General features: G+C 45.8%; 1 protein-coding gene across 2 annotated transcripts in view; it reads right to left on the bottom strand.

The window, feature by feature from the left end:
• Positions 1-21,770, bottom strand: part of slc35f4 (solute carrier family 35 member F4) — a 37,829-nt gene that overhangs the window by 7,874 nt on the left and 8,185 nt on the right. Inside the window, exon 1 of one of the 2 annotated variants that reach the window (XM_034159442.1) lies at positions 2,571-2,802. The exons of the other annotated variant lie outside the window; for it this stretch is intronic. Coding sequence (XP_034015333.1) covers positions 2,571-2,646 — 76 coding nt within the window. The 5' untranslated portion in view covers positions 2,647-2,802. Of the gene's footprint in view, positions 1-2,570; positions 2,803-21,770 lie in introns of those variants that run through there. 2 annotated transcript variants of the gene reach the window in all.

Genomic DNA, 21,770 nt, shown 5'->3' with positions numbered 1-21,770 from the left:
AGTGCCAAGATGCAGAAATATTATAACGTCCACCACATAAAATCACATCCTGCAGCTAAAATTCTTATCTCTTAATAGCAGTGTTGATGCTGACTAAAATGTCACAAAGAAAATAGCATGACATCATAAGATTTTCTTGCCATCGTCAACTGGAGTAGAAAAAGTAACAGAATGCAGTGAATTCTGTCCCAATCTGCTGCCTGCATCACTTTGTACTCCTGGTGGGTACAATGCAAAAACTGATATCTAAGAAAGTAAAAAAAGACATGTTTAAAAAAAATTTGACTTAATTTTTGCCTAAATAGAAAAAATAATCTTGTCAAGCATTTTTTACATACGAAAAAATGCCTTAATTTGGGAACATGCATCTCACTTTTTTTAATAAATGTTTCCAGCTAATATCAAGCTGTATTTAACCAGTAACAAGGAAAGGCAATAGATTTCAAATCATCTAAGCAAAGGAATAAGATTGTTTTCCTTATTTTAAGACAGAGGCTAATCTTAAAATAAGAATTCTGTCTAGTTTTAAGGCACATTTTAATTATTCAGTGCCTAGAGCTTTTGCTAGTTTTGAGAATTCTAACCAAGTAAATTTTTCTTACCCCATTGGCAGATTTTTTTTTTTTAAATACAAGACAATTTGACTAGATTTTGGATTATTTGTCTTATTTTGAGAGGGACAGCTTTTGCAGTGTAAGTGGTGGCCTAAAGTTTAAAGAAGTGGGAAAATTGCATCAAATGGAAAAGCCAAGTGTAAATACAGTTCACCTTCAGAATTCACTTTAAGTAAACCAACCAACAACAACAAGAAAAAAGCTACACCTGACTTTATCTCAACCAGAATAATCTGTTGTCTTTTCTGTATGAAGTGCAGATAGCTTAGTGGGATAAGTTGTTGGGTTGCAAATATGCAGACCTGGGTTTGAGTCCTGCTCACGGTCCCTGTCAGAGTCTTTGGACAAGACACTTCATTGGTATCATCTCAGTCCACCCAGCTGTAAATGGGTACAGTCCATGACTGGGGAAATAATGTGCACAGGACTGGGCTCTCATCCAGTGGAATCCAGAGATCAGCACCAACAGGAACTAGCCTCACGGCCTATATAGGACATTCTTTTTATGTATGGGTGATTCTTAGACTACGGGCACTTATTATGTCCTTTGATCATATTGTATGAAAAACAGAAAAAAGGGGAAATTTCACACTTTTATAGTTATCTTTACAATGAAAGTGTGTTAAGAAATTTGTTCTAGTAGTCTATGATGACTTTTTCACCTTTTTTCAGCATCATTATATGCAAATATTGCCGTTTTGTACTTGTCCCACACCCAGACTTTTGATCTTCAATGATAAAAATGAATGGTAAAGAAATGTTTTTTCTAATGTTTTAAAATATCTCTGAATAAAATATCAGTAAAATAATCAAAACATAATTGGGGTATTCAATGTCATACAACTGTTGTGATTTTTTTTAAACAAAATGTAGTTGTCCCACACTATTGCCGTAATTTCCACCACAACACTGTAATGTCCCTAAACAGTTTGTATGAAAGATTGTTTGGGTAGTTTCTATGGAGATAAACAGTGACATCAGAGCACATGTATATAGCGCCAAATCACAACAAACAGTTGCCCCAAGGCGCTTTATATTGTAAGGCAATGGTGTGGTGGAAATTACATTTACAAGGCCAATAGTGCCCGTAGTTAAAGAATCACCCGTATACAAAGCACATATTCCTAAATGGTTAGGATGATATTTTCATTAAAAACCCCATTAATTGAACCTGAAGTTCTATACTGCAAGAACATCTTGATTGTTTCTTTTCAAATCCATTGTGGTGGTGTATGGAGGCAAAATAAAAAAGATAAATAAAATTGCATTATTATCCAAATACTTATGGCCTTGACTGTCACAATACTGCATATCATTACACTTTACAGGCTAATCCTGTTACTGGTTTATCACTGGCAGTGACAACGGATGCACCACAACACCAAATCAGAGTCAAGGATGTGTGGATGGTTCTGTGTGACGAGTGCATTTGTTTGTTCTGTTACTTTAAATTTTATTATAACACATCTAAAAGTAGCTGACCTGTCTATGAGTTGACATCCGTGTTGGGTCAAATGTGGCAGGTGGAGACAAACACACGATGCTGCTGCGGCTCATGCAGAACCTCAACCCTGCAGGCAGGATGCACTAACTCTGAATAACGCATCTTTCTGTGACGCCACAACTTACTTTTTGCTCCATCCAGAGGAAACCAATCACTATGACACTGACAACAGTAAAAATGAAACTCCATTAGATTTGCTGGCCTTTGCAGATTTTGCACACATGCTCAAAGTCCTCAAAGCACACTGCTATTCATAAACACCTGGACACTCCACACGGCAGCAAACTTGGTGCCCTGTGGGACAATATGTCAAAGTTGGTCAAGTAATTGAAAGAGCGTCACTTCTTTTTTTTCTTTTTCTTTTTTTTTTTACGCCTTTTTAACTTCATGCTCACACATGCATAGATGGTACAGGGTACAGGGAATTTTGACTTCTACCTCTCTTGGTTTACCTTCAGAGATGGGGCAGGTCAGGACCTGAGTGCTGTACGAGCTTAGAGGAGCCACTCGGGCTGAGTGCTTCTTCATCCTCCACTGGGAGCAAAACGCACTGTCCTTCCCTGGGACACGAGCGTGTGTGTGTGTCTGTGTGTGTGAGCCTGCACACTCAGCAGCTCCTCCAGTTCTCCCCTTGCATTCTCACACTCACTAACTCCTCCACTTCTTCTTCTTCTTCTTCCTCTTCGTTCTCCTCGATGAACCCCCCCACCCCCCACCCCACCCCCTTCCTCAAAGATCTGCCAACTCTTCTGCCTTCTTCCCACCTAGCACCCCTTTCCCGAGACTCAGCCCCCTCGCTCTCCTTCTCCCACTCTGTCTGTCTGTAGTGAGACACCGCTCAGTCGAAGAACAGCTTAGTGGTTTCTCTACTGCTGCCCTGTCATGCCTGTCACTGTCACTGTCTCCAAGGGAGACTGAGCCTCGAGTGTGTGTGGAACTGGGTGCAATCACTCCACTCATCTCTTTCTGTCCTCCCTGCCTCCCTCCTCTTTTCCCTCCTTTCGCCCCACCTCTTCTTTTACTCAGCAAATCAGCAGCTTTGTTTGGAAGGTAACCAAGCAGCCCTGGATAATTATGCTGCATTTACTGCTGCTGCTGCATCCTATCTTCCTACTTTTCCTCCTCTCTCATCCCCTCCTTTCATGACCCCATTCTTTTCCTCTCTCTCTCTCTCTCTCTCTCTCTCTCCCCCTCTTTCCATTTTGTCTTGCTCCTCTGCTCTTCACTACTCCTCGATAATCACATTATTTATAGAGATCTCTCCTGTTGTCTTCACAGCTGCAGAAACAGTCATAACAAACACCACTACACACGAAACACAAAAAGTACATGGAAAGTCAGACACCTGCTGTCAGTGTCTAGGTGCCGGAGGCAGCAGGTACCTCAAACATCCTCCGCATCTCCACATTGCTATTATGCTGCTCAGATGACATAGTATGTCAAAGACATCAGTACAAACAGCACAGCTTGGCGTTACATACAGTATTAATTCAAATCAATTTATTTATTTAGTAACAAATCACCATATAAGTCACCCAAAAGTACCCCCCCCCCCCCATAAACAAATGTTGCACTATCCACAGTTTCTCCAATACCAGCCACAAAAGCCTATAACTGCTCCAGAGCCGTTGGCGGTACCTTGGTGGCTTCCTTCACTCTTCACCTTCTTGCACAGTCCCTTAGTTTTTGAGAACTATACCTTCTCCAGACAGATTTAAAAGACAATACCACAATGTTTGCATTTCGTAATGACTGCTGTGAAGCTGAAGACATACAGTATAAAGTATTCAGAGCGTTTCACTTTTCCACATTTGCAAAAATTTCAAAAAACTTTTTTCATGTTGTCATTATGGGGTATAGTGAGTAGAATTTTGAGGGGAAAAAATGAATTTACTCCATTTTGGAATAAGGCTATAACATAACAAAATGTGGAAAAAGTGAAGCACTGTGAATACATTCCACATGCACTGTATACAGTGAATTGGAAATGTTCAAGTTTCTGTCCGCTGATTTATCACAAGAAAACTGGTTGTGAAAGAGATGGGTTACGGTATTTAAAAATAATCTGCATATTTAGTTTGGCCATTTGCTTATGGTGCCTGCAAATAGCTGCGATTCCTAAATTGTTAATGTGATATTTTGAAGTCTACACTACAAATTGATTGTTTTTTTTTTAACTTCATTGCAGTGATGTGCAGAGGCAACATTACAAACACAGGGTCAAGGGACCCTGATGTTTTTGAACAAACAAAGAGTAATATTGATCAAATATGGGGAAAGTGGCATTAATGGTTCACAGTCAGTGACAATTTTGGTGGAGGAAGAAGCTGATTCAAGGAATCTATACTATGTAGAACCAAGGAAAAATGTCAAGCACTTTTTCACCTATAAATTAAGATGTATGCAAAATGTCAATTTTTGCCCCCCCTTTCAGAGCAAAGACAATTACATTTTTTCTCTGTAGAGTGCCCCCCAAGGAGTCTTTATATGAATTTTTTTTTTAAAGTAACAAAGTATTGAACAGTTTTTCTGCAATAAATTCAACAGTGTGAGTAATTTATTCATTTCTGCTGCTATTTATATTTGCAAATTGTTTATTTTCTTTCACTTTTGATGCTCTAGATGCTTCTTACCCTGCGTGCTGCTATAGAATGCTGCTGGAACCTCAGTTTCCCTGAGGGAGTCTTCCCAAGGGATTCTAATGGCTTTTTTTGCCCTTCTCGTGGGCCCTTGGGGGGCCCTCAGGGATTAAGTCCAACTTAGCTTGACCAGACATTGTGGGTACCAAATTTCAGAAAAATGAATTGAAAGGTTTTTCAGAAAATCAGTGGATCAGTGGTGCACCACACACTGTGCACTGCTCCTGAAGCTTCATGTCATTAGTCTGATGGATCTTCATCCAAAGAACTAATAATTGTGTCCCTTTCCAGATACTTATGTATACAACTGTACTTGTTCTGCACAGAGCTCACAATAATACCCGTCGCATCCCGCAGAGAGTAAAATGTAAGTAATATTGGTCAGAGATGCACTTGTACACTGTAGTACTTAACTAAAGTACTTTTTACTGCATCAGCAGCTGCAGTGGGCCAGGAGAGCATCAGCCTGTTTACGGGAAGTGCTGCGATTATGAGTTTCCATCTTAAGGAAAGTCCTCAGGCCAGCCGGTCTCTCGCTGTGGTTTATCTCCCAGCACCTTTAATGGACTGAAATTTGGCTCGGGCTTTTACATCCATGTCATATCACTTTTTAAAGTATGCCTTCAGACAGATAAGGCTTGGAACCCTGAAATATAATCTGAATATTCTCACCAGTAAAATCAATGCTGGTCAAGCTGGGCTCAGCAGCACTCAGGTTATGGTTTAAATTAACCCCTCCTCTAATCCTAACCCTGCCCTACCCCTAATCCTATGGGGGTCTAACCCTAACTCATCAGATGTTACAGTGAAGAAATGCAGAAATCTAGTAACAATGAAATATTTGTTTGAACGTAGAACTCAGTACAGAGGAGATGATTAAGGTAGTGACACAGTGAAAGCACACTTATTTCCCATGATCCCTCATTAAACACTAACACTAATGAAAACTATCCCGATTTTTCTATGATGCATGACTTAAAGTGCTCCCAGGTTTTTGGATGAAATTATTTTCCCAACCACAATATAAAATAATAATAATAATAAAATAAATAAATCCAGCTATATGCTAATCTAAAACAAATACAAACTTTGGGTCCCTGATTAATTTAAGTCCACAATCTGTTCTTCAGGCTCAGTCATTACTGAGAGGCAGTGAAAGACGATTTCATTGGGGTTAGAGGCCAAAACAGGCATTTCTAGTCATTTTCAGGAACAATGTGTATTCAGAGGAAATAATGACTTTTATTTATGAAAGTCAGCAGGAAGCCCTGTTCTGAACACTGACTGCTATTAGAAAGAAAGAAAGAAAATCACTTGATCTATGAAACCACTGGACCGGGAGAGCAGATTTTGTCCTTAAATTACTCAGGGACCCCAAATTTCTATTTGAGTCAATTGAGCATCTTTCATGGAAATGACTGTAAATGCCTGTTTTGACCTTTGACCTCAAATTTACCCCTCGTATATATCTTAGTAGCCACTGAGGCTAGACATCAGAGTTTCTGGTCTTAAAGTACTCAGGGACTAAAAGTTACAATTTGCTCTCAACACACATTGTTCTTGGAAATCACAAGAAATGCCTGTATTGACCTTTGACCTCATTAAAAACCACCTGTCACTGTATCTAAAAGTAAGAACCTGGAGAGCAGATTTTGGGCTTTACTGCTTAATGGAGCCCAAGTTTCTATTTAATCCACCTGAGCATTTTTTTTTTCGTGACAATGACTGGAACTGCCTGTTTCGACCTCAATGAATTTACTCCTTTTTATATCTCACAAACCACTGAGCCTCAACAGCACAGTCTGGTCTTAATGTATCTTATTTAATCCCAAACTCTCCATTTCAGTTATTGTCATGTTAAATGCTCAAGTGGATCAAATGGGAACTCGAGGTCTCTTTTCTAGAGCTCAGGACTGGGTGGACTTTGTTGTTTTTGGCCATTACCATAGTAACACATTCACTTCTAAAACAAAAAATGATCCACCACATTCTATAGAAAGTTGCAGCTTGAACATAATGACACCAAAATTAAAACCATATGAACAACATTTCCTTAAAAACACACTGACAGACAGCATTATGGGTATTTTATTCTTGCGGTCATTATTTTTTCTATTAGTGGATTTGCGCGGGTGGCACACATGCCGTTCGGGATGTGATGATAAACACGCGGTCTACAGAGTCAGTGCGTAAAAACATTTGAAGCTAATGTTTGATCGGGTCTTGGAGGAGATGAGCTGTGAGATGAGCAGGGTTAGAAATTTAAAAATAGACTTGCTGATGAGTGGAGCCAACAGCTAGGGACAGCAAGGAGACCTTGGCAGCAGAGCCCGGGATACTAATTGCTATCAGATTAAGAGAAATACCTGCTGGCAGCCACAGTTCATCCACTCAAAGCTTGGAGGAGATTATGTCTCCTTGTACTTGCGGTTTTTCTACGTCACATGTAACTGTGTTTTTGCCGCTCAATCACATCTGATGCTAAAAACAATATACCGGTACTGTATTGCATAAAAATGCTGCTGCAGTAGAGATCAAAGCCTCCATCTTTACTTCCATAGCAACGGTGCTGCTCCTGAACACTGATGCACTCGAGCTTTACAGCCTCCTCTGTCATTTAAATGAGCCAGCAGGCCTCAGGTTTGACCCACTCGGCCCCTTTGTCTTCATGCAGCTCCTGCTTACTCATTTCATCTGGATGATGACGTGAAGCTGAGTTCACTGAGGTGCTGACTGGACCATCACCAGACCATCACCTCCCCACAACTTGACCATCATCTCACTGATGAACTCATCCCATCTGCTCAACACAAGTGGACCATTAGAAGATGAGGACACCTAGTGGTGATTAGGATGGATTACATTAACTCGGCACAGACGTTCTTGTAATGAAGCAAATAACAGAAGATTACAGAGGAATCTTTCAAATGGTGAAACAAAGCACCAAATTTGGCACAAATACTCCTTAGACATCACTCTTTTGTAAAAGCATGTTAGCTACCTAAATTCTCAATAGGCAGCCAGGTAGGGGTCAACTGAAGAATTACACTGGGGTCAAAATTTACAAATGCTCCAATCTTATTGAAAATGATGCTGCATTGTTTGTCTGATCACAAAGACTCCAAAAAGGTATAGTTTGGACTATCTGTGACAGAATATTATAGAGTTATGGGGTAAAAACAGCAAAAATGGTGACAAAGTTCAATTTCAGTTTGTACAGGGGTCAAAAGTTAAAGTTGCTCCAATTTTGGTAAAAATGTGATGCCAATTATTGGTTGTGCTAATATGATGAATAAATGGAATAGTTTTGACTGTGCTGAATGCTTGGTCTCCAAAGTAAAAGTCAAACAAGATCAACGTGCTTTGGATTCTATGACGTGACACGTTACCCTCTAACATGATAACTAAGCATGACAGATGGTGCAAACTATTGTTTTGCAGGTAAATGGACTGCATTCATATAGCGCTTTTTCATCTGCATCAGACATTCAAAGCGCTTTATAAATAATGCCTCGCATTGACCCCGATGTGAGGGTGCTGCCAGACAAGGTGCTCACTGCACATCTGGAGCAACTACGGGATAAGGACCTTGCACAAAGGCCTTTAGTGATTTTCTGATCAGGCTGGGATTTGAACCAATGATTCTTTGGTCTCAAGGCCAACGCTTTAACCACCAGGCCATCACCTCTCCACCACTAGACCATCATCTCACCGATGAACTCATCCCATCTGCTCAAAGTGATTCAGAGAAATCGCCTGCTGGAGTCAGTGGTTGCAAAGAAAACCCTTTTGACCTTTCTGGAATGTCTTTGGACATCACTGGTCTAGATACACCTGTGCATGGGTTTGTTTAACATGGGAATGTTGTTACACATCAACAACCGCAAGGTCCTTGACAGATCCTTCGCCTGGTGTGAAGGCTGGGAAATCCCAGACAGTCAGGGTCTGAGGATCTGCTGCAGCCTTCAATCGTCTTCACAGTTGTTGGGTCTCAAGCCATGACTTCCACCGCCTGATCCACCATATTTCACCCCAACATGCAATCCCCTATTTGATCTGTTATCCACCTATCACGACACGGACAAGGGGTTGGATTTTGACACCATCTACAATTCTTTAACTACTACTGCATTTCAAGGGTATGTTTGCATGTTTGTCCCTAAAAGTACACTTCACATAACCAACAGTGTATCTCACTACACCAGGAATTTATGTTTTTGACAAATTGTATTTAAATTAGTGGTGTATAAATAAGTATCTGTACACAATGCTCCATTATTATCCATCCATAGAGGTGCCTATATAATACAGTTGTAACTTGAGTCATTTCTTCTATAAAACATAAGCGGAAAAACACATTTAATTTTTCTTGGAACGGCAATGTTTGGACATTAAAAATGAATTTATTTTAATTGATTCACTGAAGAAAAAAAACTTTTATCACAATTCTAAGGCACTAGTTATAAACACAATCACAGCTTTGACAAAATTAGCAGCAGTTTGAAATCAGACCACATAGGGGCGCTGTTGGGCAGCTGATGAAACTGCTGCTTTTGAGCGTTGACCGAAAAGAGATTCCAAACCTTTAAAATGTTATGTATTATGTGAGAGTGCATTTGGATTACACAGACGTGAAAACGGTCTCCTGACGCGCACGCGGGCGATGAAGGAGTGGCACGTGTCAGCAGTTCTGCAGTCAGATATTACACCCACCTGGAGGGCATTTTTCTCATTCCCAGGAGAGTGTGACAGTGTTTCAGGAGGGGTTCAGGCTGAACACACACACACACACACACACACCACACACACACACACACACACACACACACACACACACACACACACACACACACACACACACACACACACACACACACACACACACACACACACCCCATTCCAGCCTAGGATAGTTATAAATAGAGCTGAGAAAGCAGGCCTGGGAATGGGACAACCCAAAACGAGTAAATGCATTGAATGTGAAGAGCAGCCTTAATGAGTAGAAAAGCTTTTGCAGCTGCACCACCTGTGTGTGTCAGTGCACACTTTCTCACTGCAGTGCACATGCAACAAACTAAACACTTGTGCTGTGAGGAAGGGGGGGGGGGGGGGGTCTGCCATTGTCACATCATGGCTCCAACAATGAACAAAGCAGGCTTTGTGCACGTACAAGCACCTGCCATTCCTATATGGCACCATGCCTGTTTTCCCAGTGGACAGCGCTGCTGCTCTGCAGGCATACCCTTTTCTAATTTGGTTACAAAAGCGGGGTACGCAGCAAATTATTGTAATAGTTTGCAGGGAGATGCTGAGGAAGAATTTGCTGCATACCATTTTTGTAACGTGCACGCTCACTGCAGCAGCAGGCAGGCAGGTGCTTGGGAGAACATTATTCCATTAAATATCATTTCAGTCTTTCCAACAGCGCACATTGGGCTTTGAGCCGCCGCTTAAATAGAAAGCATTGTTTTGAATGTCATTTATCTTCTTGCATTCTTGTCTTATCATTGTGCACGAGCTGTCATACTGCAACAACGTGCATTGTGCCCCATGTCAACAAATGTAGTCCACAGTGGCCCTCAGAGGCATCTACTAATGCAATACAGATGGCATGTAGAAATAATAAAGACGTGGAATCACTCCCTCTAAATATCTCATCACCCTGTAGGCTTGGCGCGATGAGCCCACTGTTCCTATATCCAAGCTCCTTTGTTTTACCTTTAATGATCCACGTCAGCTTGAGGGACACATAATTCTCACTGCTGATGTCATGTCAACTGAAATAAAATGAATGTGACATTTTTAAAAGTTAAAGTAAATAAAAAAACAAACAAATCTGCTTTCCACCTTTCATACCTTACTAAGAATTCACTTTCAAGCTGACAGCTGCAGCCACACACACACACACACACACACACACACGCACACATAAATAAATAAAGTGACAAGTACACAGCCCTGATGAATCCCTTCTGTTGACTCTGGCATGAAAACACATAAGTGGCATTCAGAGACTGAAACACCTGTGCCTTACATGCAAAACAGTCATGCTGTGATGTTTCATCAGCTTTGCCACAAACTGAAGCACTTTATCCTATCTGCCCCCTTGAACATGACAGCAGTCTGCTGCAGGGCTGACACACAGACAAACACATTCACGCTGACAGTCAGCTTAATCTGCAGGTCTGTGGAAGTGGGAGGAAGGCAGAGCTCTCCAAGCACTACATGCAAACTCCACACACAAAGTACTAGGCCAGATTCGAACCTGGGACCTTCTCACTATGAGGCAACGGTGCAAACCACTAAGCTATGCATCACATAGAAGTTTGATGTATGACTTCATATTAGTGTTTATAGTAATTGTGGGTTTATCTTTAATCCCTTCCTTGGAATAGCCATTCTAAATAGCTTCTGTATATAAGCAAGGGACCCAAAGTTTGACCTTGGCCTGTGACCTTAACTTTTAACAGATTTTTCTGTAAATTAAATCACTTTTTCCTGAGACAGTCCTCAGTCATTCCACCATGTTTGGTTGAAATCAAACCAAAAGTCTTTAGTTTATTTGTTAATTTGTTCACACACGGATGGACGGATACACAGGGTGGAACCTAAAACCTCACATGTGCTTCTGCTGTGTGCATGTGTTAAAAAATAAAATCAGGAATTGGTTACTGGAAACTGAAAGGGCCAACAGGTAGCAGACAGCTGTAAAATATTTCTAAATTCAGTAAGCTGCTCTTACAATCCACATCTGCTTATTCTATCAGAACAAAACACCACATGTGACGTCCCACCTTTCCTTTTCCTGCATGTTCACATTCACACACCATTAGTAAAAGACTTATTCATGCCAGAAAAGCAGGAAATAAAACTAATTTTATCTTCTTCATTTCATTAAAATTTGTTGCTTATTTGTCAAACAGGTGTCTAGATTTCTCAACAATAGCAGAACCACACTTGTGTCTGGGACTGTCCCCCCCTCAAGATTATAGAAAGGTTGATCAATTGCTTTAAATTTTTGGTTTTGATAACAAAAAAATCCACATTACTCTTACAGAGGGATGTACATTTTTTTCCCAATAATTTAGCCACTCTCTCAAAAACTGTTGTGAAAGTGTAGGAACACGGACCCACAACAGGGGGCGCAATGAACGGACAATGGAGGAAGGTGAATAACAAGGTTTACTATTGTGAAACGAGCACAATGAATACAACAATCACAATTTGGGTCGAATCCGCTGGTGTCGTGTGGGCAGGCTCGAAGGTAGGAGACGTCCATCTCAGTCGAACCGAAACCACCCAGATCTCCTCTGCCACCGAACCCTGGAAATACTGGAACCGCCAAGTCCCGAATTCCCAGGTGGCCACTGCCTCCGCTCGTCGGATCCGGTACTGCTGGCGGGAGAGAGCAACAACACAGGCGTGGATGCGACAGCACCCAGCAACGGAGAGGGGAGAAGCCGCCTCCACCTCCAGTTACAGTATGACAGGCAGGTGAGTACTTATCTAAGCAATTCAGCTGTCCTGAAAAGGTTTAACAAATCTGTTAGCTATTTAGTCAGAATATAAATGCAGAGAACGTTACCTTCGTCTAAAGGCGATATCTCGGCACTGAGGTGGAGACGCCATCCTCCTGATATACCTCTGTGCTGAGTGGAACAGCTGTGTCCGGTGATGGGTGACAGCTGTCACCCAGGCTGCTCCCATAAGGCGGCAGCGCCCTCTGGTGCCTGGAGCCCGCACTCCAGGCAGGGCGCCCTCTGATGGTGGTGGGCCAGCAGTACCTCCTCTTCAGCGGCCCACACAACAGGACCCCCCCCTCAACGGGCGCCTCCTGGCGCACGGCCGGGCTTGTCCGGATGGCGACGGTAGAAGTCGGCCAGGAGGGCCGGGTCCAGGATGAAGCCCTTCTTCACCCAGGAGCGTTCCTCGGGACCGTACCCCTCCCAGTCCACCAGGTATTGAAAACCCCGGCCCATCCGACGGACATCAAGGAGCCGGCGTACAGTCCAAGCCGGTTCCCCGTCGATGATCCGGGCAGGAGGCGGCGCCGGACCCGGGGTGCAGAGGGGTGAGGTGTGAAGGGGCTTGATCCGGGAAACATGAAAAACTGGATGGATCCGCAGTGAGGCCGGAAGCTGGAGCCTCACTGCGGCGGGGTTGATGACCTTGAGGATCTTGTAAGGTCTGATGTACCGTTCCTGAAGTTTCGGCGAGTCTACCTGCAGAGGAATGTCCTTGGTAGACAACCAGACCTCCTGCCCAGGACGATACTTGGGGGCCGGGGCCCGCCGCCGGTCTGCATGTGTCTTCGCCCTCGTCCGGGCCTTCAACAAGGCAGAGCGGGCGGCACGCCACACCCGACGGCACTTCCGTAGGTGGGCCTGGACCGAGGGCACACCGACCTCTCCCTCAACCACCGGAAACAAGGGGGGCTGATACCCCAAGCACACCTCAAACGGGGAGAGGCCGGTGGCAGATGACACTTGGCTGTTATGGGCGTACTCGATCCAGGCCAGGTGGGTACTCCAGGCCGTCGGGTGCGCGGCTGTCACACAGCGAAGTGTCTGCTCCAGTTCCTGATTCGCCCACTCTGCCTGCCCGTTGGTCTGGGGGTGGTACCCAGACGAGAGGCTGACCGTGGCCCCCAGTTCCCGGCAGAAGCTCCTCCAGACGTGCGAGGTGAACTGGGGACCGCGATCGGAGACGATGTCTGATGGTATGCCATGCAGACGGACGACGTGGTGGACCAGGAGGTCCGCTGTCTCCTGGGCCGTTGGGAGCTTCGGGAGGGCCACGAAGTGGGCCGCCTTGGAGAAACGGTCCACTATCGTGAAGACGACGGTGTGTCCCTGGGACGGCGGGAGACCCGTGACAAAGTCCAGGCCGATGTGGGACCAGGGGCGATGAGGCACGGGCAGTGGCTGTAGCTGCCCTGAGGTCTTTCTATGGTCGGCCTTGCCCCTGGCGCAGGTGGTACAGGCCTGGATGTAGTCCCGGACGTCGGCCTCCAGGGATGCCCACCAGAAGCGTTGCCGGACGACTGTCACGGTCCTTCGCACCCCAGGGTGACAGGAGAGTTTAGAACCGTGACAGAAGTCCAGGACTGCAGCCCTAGCCTCTGGTGGGACGTATAGTCTGTCCTTTGGTCCGTTTCCGGGGTCCGGGTCACGGGTCAGGGCCTCCCGGACGGTCTTCTCTACGTCCCAGGTGAGGGCGGCCACGATAGCGGACTCCGGGATGATGGGATCCGGGGGATCCGACGGTTCCGTTTTGACTTCGTCTTCGTGCACCCGGGACAATGCATCCGATCTTTGATTCTTGGTCCCGGGACGGTAGGTGATCCGGAAGTCAAAACGGCCAAAGAACAGTGACCAGCGGGCTTGCCTGGGGTTCAGCCGCTTGGCGGTCCTGATGTACTCCAGGTTCCGATGGTCAGTGAAAACCGTGAATGGCACGGCTGTTCCCTCCAACAGATGTCTCCACTCTTCGAGGGCCTCTTTCACAGCAAGGAGTTCCCGATTGCCGACGTCATAGTTCCGTTCAGCGGGGGTCAACCTGCGGGAAAAATAGGCACACGGGTGAAGGACCTTATCGGTCTTCCCGCTCTGGGAGAGCACCGCTCCTATCCCTGAGTCCGAGGCATCCACTTCAACCACTAACTGGCGGCTAGGATCGGGCTGCACCAGAACTGGTGCAGACGAGAAGAGCCGTTTCAACTCCTTGAACGCGGCTTCGCACCGATCCGACCAGGTGAAGGGGACTTTTGGGGAGGTCAGGGCTGTCAGGGGGCTAACTACCTGACTGTAGCCCTTAATAAACCTCCTGTAGAAATTAGCAAAGCCGAGGAACTGTTGCAGCTTCCTACGGCTTGTTGGTTGGGGCCAGTCTCTCACCGCCGCAACCTTGGCCGGATCAGGGGCGACGGAGTTGGAGGAGATGATGAACCCCAGGAAGGACAAAGAAGTGCGGTGGAATTCACACTTCTCGCCCTTCACAAACAGGCGGTTCTCCAACAACCGCTGCAGGACCTGACGGACATGCCGGACATGTGTCTCAGGATCCGGGGAAAAGATGAGTATATCGTCCTAGATATACGAAGACGAACCGGTGCAGGAAGTCCCGCAAGACATCGTTTACCAACGCTTGGAAAGTCGCGGGAGCATTAGTGAGACCGAACGGCATGACCAGGTACTCAAAATGACCTAAGGGGGTGTTGAATGCCGTCTTCCATTCGTCTCCCTTCCGGACCCGAACCAAATGATACGCATTCCTAAGATCCAGCTTGGTGAAAATTTTGGCTCCATGCAAGGGGGTGAACACCGAATCCAACAAGGGCAACGGGTATCGGTTGCGAACCATGATTTCGTTCAACCCCCTGTAATCAATGCATGGACGAAGCCCGCCGTCTTTTTTACCCACAAAAAAGAAACCAGCACCCATCGGAGAGGTGGAATTCCGGATCAACCCGGCAGCTAATGAGTCCCGGATGTAGGTCTCCATTGATTCACGCTCCGGCCGTGAGAGGTTGTACAGCCTACTGGACGGGTATTCACAGCCTGGAACCAAATCAATGGCACAATCATAAGGACGGTGGGGAGGAAGCGTGAGAGCCAGATCCTTGCTGAACACGTCAGCGAGGTCATGGTACTCCGCCGGCACCGCCTTCAGATTGGGCGGGACTCGGACCTCCTCCTTAGCTTGGGAGCCGGGAGGAACCGAGGAACCTAGACACTCCCGATGGCAGGTTTCGCTCCACTGAACCACTACCCCGGACGGCCAATCGATCCGGGGATTGTGCTTCAGCATCCAGGGAAAACCCAAAACCACACGGGAGGTGGCCTGAGTCACAAAGAACTCGATCACCTCCCGTTGGTTACCTGATACCACCAGAGTTACTGGAGGTGTCTTATGCGTGATTGGTGGGAGTAGGGAGCCATCTAGCGCCCGAACCTGCACAGGCGAGGTAAGAGCCACCAGAGGGAGCCCTATCTCCCTGGCCCATCTACTGTCAAGCAGATTCCCCTCAGAGCCCGTGTCCACCAGTGCTGGGGCCTTCAGGGTTGAATCCTCAAACAGGATCGTGACTGGGAGTCGTGTAGCAATGTGGGTGTGTCCCACGTGAATGTTTTGGCCCACCCCTGGCCCAGTCTCTAGGGGCGGGCGTTTGGCGTTTGGCCGCTCGGGGCAGTCTCTCACATGGTGCTCTATGGAACCACAAACAAGACACGCTCCGTGGGTCCATCTCCTCGGTGCATCTGGTGCCCTAAATGTTGCCCTACTCGTGTCCCTAGCTTCGTCAGTAGGGGGAGCTGTGACCCCACGGAGCGCAGGGGCTGTGGAGCGTGGGGAAGGCGGAGCTCGATCGGCACCGGAAGGGAGAGGGACGACGCGTGCCTGGCCACGCCCTTCGCCTCGTTCCCGACGGCGTTCTTCTAACCGGTTGTCGAGTCGTATGACCAGATCGATGAGCCCGTCTAAGTCCCGCGGTTCGTCCTTCGCCACCAGGTGCTCTTTTAGGACCAATGACAGTCCGTTTACAAAGGCGGCGCGGAGGGCAGTGCTATTCCAGCCGGATCTCGCCGCCGCGATGCGGAAGGCGACTGCATAGGCAGCTGCGCTCCGACGCCCCTGTCTCATTGACAGTAGCGCAGTTGAAGCGGACTCTCCTCTGTTGGGATGGTCGAACACCGTTCTGAGCTCCCGTACAAACCCAACGTATGTATGAAGGAGCCGTGAGTTCTGCTCCCAGAGCGCGGTAGCCCAAGCGCGTGCCTCCCCGCGAAGCAGGTTTATTACATAAGCTACTTTGCTAGCATCAGTCGCGTACATCACGGGACGCTGTGCGAAGATGAGCGAACACTGCATCAGAAAATCCGCGCACGTCTCCACACAGCCTCCGTACGGTTCTGGAGGGCTTATGTATGCTTCTGGGGACGGAGGAAGGGACCGTTGAACGACCAGTGGAACGTCACTTTCACGCGCAGGGTCCTCGGGAGGGAGAGCCGCAGCGGCGCACCGAAGGGCGCGCCTCCACTTGTGCGGCGAGAGCCTCCACCCTGCGGTTAGGAGAACGTGCTGCTCGGTCATTAAATCGATCCGAGAGGTTGAAAGCGGTGAGGATCCGCCTGCAACTCACCGATTGCCCCCTCCCGAAGCCGCCGACGCGCCTTGGTCTTCCATTGGCCGTTCAACAGCCGGTTGACGCCCCTCGGGGTCCATGACGCTGGCCGAGATATCCTGTTGTGAAAGTGTAGGAACACGGACCCACAACAGGGGGCGCAATGAACGGACAATGGAGGAAGGTGAATAACAAGGTTTACTATTGTGAAACGAGCACAATGAATACAACAATCACAATTTGGGGTCGAATCCGCTGGTGTCGTGTGGGCAGGCTCAAAGGTAGGAGACGTCCGTCTCAGTCGAACCGAAACCACCCAGATCTCCTCTGCCACCGAACCCTGGAAATACTGGAACCGCCAAGTCCCGAATTCCCAGGTGGCCACTGCCTCCGCTCGTCGGATCCGGTACTGCTGGCGGGAGAGAGCAACAACACAGGCGTGGATGCGACAGCACCCAGCAACGGAGAGGGGAGAAGCCGCCTCCACCTCCAGTTACAGTATGACAGGCAGGTGAGTACTTATCTAAGCAATTCAGCTGTCCTGAAAAGGTTTAACAAATCTGTTAGCTATTTAGTCAGAATATAAATGCAGAGAACGTTACCTTCGTCTAAAGGCGATATCTCGGCACTGAGGTGGAGACGCCGTCCTCCTGATATACCTCTGTGCTGAGTGGAACAGCTGTGTCCGGTGATGGGTGACAGCTGTCACCCAGGCTGCTCCCATAAGGCGGCAGCGCCCTCTGGTGCCTGGAGCCTGCACTCCAGGCAGGGCGCCCTCTGATGGTGGTGGGCCAGCAGTACCTCCTCTTCAGCGGCCCACACAACAAAAACACTGTTTTGTTGTTGTTTTTTTTAAGTAATCTCTGTGAAATTTAGTTTAATGATCATTTATTTTATGAAAAGGGACTGGTGCTGGTTGAGATGGATGGTCTTTCATTCTTTTCATTAAAAATGTGGCTTTTTGCTATATTTATTTTTTTTTTTTTTATTCTGCCAATTTCCATGAAATATGGTGGAATGATCAATCCATCAAGATGAAGAATGATTCAGATTTTGTGCTGATTGGGATTATGATGTGGATTTTTTTTTCTTTACACTTTGGTCAGTTTATCAAAAATGGGCCAGTCTCCACTGCTGGAATGATTCGTCTTATCAAGACGAAATACTCTGTTTGGTGTTTTCCACTTTTGCAGAAAAACTAACTTGTCAATCATATGTATCCCAGTGAAATTTCATGCAGAATTTTAGTTTCACTTTTGATACTCCGTGTGCTTCTATACAATGTTGTGCTGTTCAATACTGTGTGCTTCCATACAATAGCTGTGTGCTGTGATATAATGCTGCTGGAACCTCAATTTCCCAGAGGGAGTCTTCCCAAGGGATTGATAAAGTTCTATCTAATCTCTAATCTAATTTAATCCCAATCCAAATTTGGATGTGTTACAGTGAAAGAAGTTACTGCATTCAGGGGATGTACTGAAAAAATACTAATCATGACAAACTTCCAGGATTGTCTGGTTTTGGTGGTGGTACGGACCCGCGTGCTTCTACATTTCTTAAATATTACTTTCAGTAGAAAGGCAAAAATTATGTACAAGGTTTCCTTACCACCAGGCTGATTCAATGTAATTCAAAGTGTTTTATTTGTATAGTGCCAAATCACAACAAAGCTGCCTCAAGGTGCTTCACGTGAGTAAGGTCTAATCTTACCAACCCCCCTAAGCAAGCACACAGGTGGCAGTGGTGAGGAAAAACTCTGTCTGGTGATAATGAGGAAGAAGCCTCAAGCAGGCCAGACCCAGAGGGGTGACACACTGCTTAGGCCATTTAGAAGGTTTTTACAGATTGTACCAAAGTTTGTTTACAAACAGAAGAAACAGAAGAGCATAGAGTCTATCTCGCGTCTCTAATACATAGGCGTCCATGTCCAGCACTGATAGGCTGCAGGGCAGGACCTCCAGTCAGTGGTGCAACAGGCGTGGCATCCCAAGATCAGTCTGGTGCCTTGGGGTGCAAGACCAGGATCAGTGCCTCGGACAGAGAGAAAAAGAGCAGACTCAGTCGGCCCGAAATAACTGCACCTGAGGCATTAATTCACCAACAGTAAATCAACAGGGAAGCAGAGAGGTTGCTAAAAGTTGTCGCCGGCAGCTAGCCCTGAGCTTCACTAACAGACCCAGAACTTAGATGTAGTGAGACAAAGGCCTGTTCCGTGGCTAATAATATGAATTATAAGGACAGGAATTGTAGTTCCATACTACACCAGTTTGCTAGCCATATACGAGAAGGAGAATAGATAAGTCTTTAGTCTGGACTTGAATGTCTGTACGTAATCTGACTGTTTTATTCATGAAGGGAGATCATTCCACAAAGCAGGCGCATGATAAGAGAAAGCTCTGTGGCTTGCAGAGTTTTTTTAACCTTAGGGACACAAAGTAGTCCTGCGTCCTGAGAACACAGAGCATGGGCCGGCATGTAGGTTTTAATTAGGTCATCTAGGTAGAGAGGCACTAATCCATGAATAATTTTATAAATTAATAGCAGAACTTCAAAATCAGACCTCACAGAGACAGGAAGCCAGTGAAGGGAGGCCAAAATCAGTGTAATATGGTCTATATGTAATATGGTGTAATATGCCAGCAGCATTTTGAACCAAATGGAGGCTCTGAACTGGGTTAAACCAGAGAATAGAACATTGGAGTAGTCCAGTCTAGAAGAGACAAATGCATGGATCAGATGGCTGATGATCTCTCCCCTTAAACTTTCATCTGTGAAATCACCCACTGGAGGTCATCAGTACCAAGGAACTGCTGCACCGCCTCGGCCCTTCGTGTCCACCCTTGGATCTTGAGCCACTGTTAAAGGTGCAGTCCCTTTGGATTTTTCACAATTTAAGTCATAAGAAAGAGTTCTGTCAGCACCACTATCTTTTTGTTAGTATTCAAAACATTCATTCATCCTCTACCGCTTAGTCCAATTAAGAGTCGCGGGGGGCTGGAGCCTATCCCAGCAGTCATAGGGCGCAAGGCGGGGTACACCCAGGACAGGACGCCGGTCTGTCACAGGGCCACAAACAGACAAACAAACACAGACACACCCACACACACCCACCTACAGACAATTTCAAAGATTCCAGTCCACCTAACCCGCATGTCTTTGGATGTGGGAGGAAGCCAGAGCACCCGGAGGAAACCCAAGCAAACACAGGGAGAACATGCAAACTCCACACAGAAAGGCCACGGGAATTGAACCCACGACCTTCACGCTGTGAGGCAACAGTGCTAACCACTAAGCCACCGTGCTGCCCATAGTATTCAAACAAATGATTCATAATGTTATATCATCAATATGATCAATAATATCCTGGCCTGGAAACAGTTTAGGATGTTGACCCATGTGACGTAAAACACAGCAACAAGACACGATGACATGACATTGAATCCCCTCCCAAATGAATACCTCATCAGCAATTAAATTAGCTGTAATTTTGTGATACACCACAGAAATAATGGTAAATTTTGTGAAAAATGGAAAGGGAGGAACTGCACGTTTCATCTTGTTGATTTTCTTTCAGCTTAATTGGAAAAGGTGATTGTTTTATGGATAGAACTCAATCTACTTGCATGCACATCCAGATGTTTATTGTTTGTGCAGCACTGCACAAAAGGGTGATTCGGTCAGTTCTGTCAAAAACTAGTGTACATATTTTGAAGAAAACTGCACATCATCCACATTGCATGCTCTTGGTCACTGGTCCAGGCATGCTTTCCAGTCTAGCGTTGTTTGAGGCGCTCAATCATGCGTTATTTCAATAACCTTGATGAGTTTATTCTTTTCTCACACAGAAGTACATGATTGCGTTCATGCTGAATCTACTGCATCTGCCGCCACTCATAAACAGGAGGCTGTTAATGAGCAACAGCCTCATTTGCCTTTTCCTCAGCATCCATCTGAAGAAAAAAATAAAACCCACACAGGAGATCTCAGTTTGAACTGTTCGTGACTGAATAAGACACGAGGTACATGTTTCCTTTTGAGATTTAAAACAGGTTTGTGAGAGTTTAATGTGTTGGAAAGATTAGGCACGTCATCCGTTTTACTGCACACGATCATCTGAGCCGTGAGCCAGCGGGAGATACTCGGAAGCTTGATTCATTTAGAGAACAATTTGTCGGCGTCTGATTGCAAGTCACATATTTGGCTTTTTGTTCAAGAAAAGCGCCGTAATGAAAAAGGCCAGTGGCATAACAGAGGAGAGAGAGAGAGACGCTCTAATGAGTAGCATCACAGGCCTCATGCTAAAGAAATCATAATCTGCACACCTTAATGTTTTTTTTTTAATTATTGATATTCATTTATTTATATTTTTTGTGTTGCTCCCAGTTGCTTGGGGTCCTCACAGTGGATCTGGGAGAGATTCGCATTAGGATTTGGCATGTTTCTAGTGGTTAGCTAACTGCTAACTGAAAAGATAACGATAAACTAAACCAATAAACTGCTAAATCTTTAGCTGAAGCTATTGCTATTACCATAGGAATTTAACTTTGGCTTGGTTTTTTTTTGGGCTCTACAACCTAGAAAACAGGCCTAAAAGAGCAGAAACTTTAATAGGTACGGTCGAGCCTACGTCACTTCTGCCGCCATTTTGGATCGCCGCTGAAAACAAACTGTATGTACACTCACAACCATTGTTGATATAGTTGTCTTTACCACTGTATATTCACAAAGGCCTGCTGATTTGGTCATACCCAAATGGTGTATGAGCATGTGGAGAGCCTTGTTGCTGCAGTTAAAAAGCTCATAGTTTGATCTCGGGATCGAGCTGACGGCCCGCCGCGAGGCGAGCTGCCCTCTGTCCCAGCCCCTGCCTCTCGGTGCCCCCTCGATGCTTT

This window comes from Thalassophryne amazonica, chromosome 19 (assembly GCF_902500255.1).
Source record: "Thalassophryne amazonica chromosome 19, fThaAma1.1, whole genome shotgun sequence".
Classification (NCBI taxonomy): Eukaryota; Metazoa; Chordata; class Actinopteri; order Batrachoidiformes; family Batrachoididae; genus Thalassophryne; species Thalassophryne amazonica.
The sequence above is the reverse complement of the archived record's forward strand: the minus strand, read 5'-3'. Positions and strand labels throughout refer to the sequence as shown.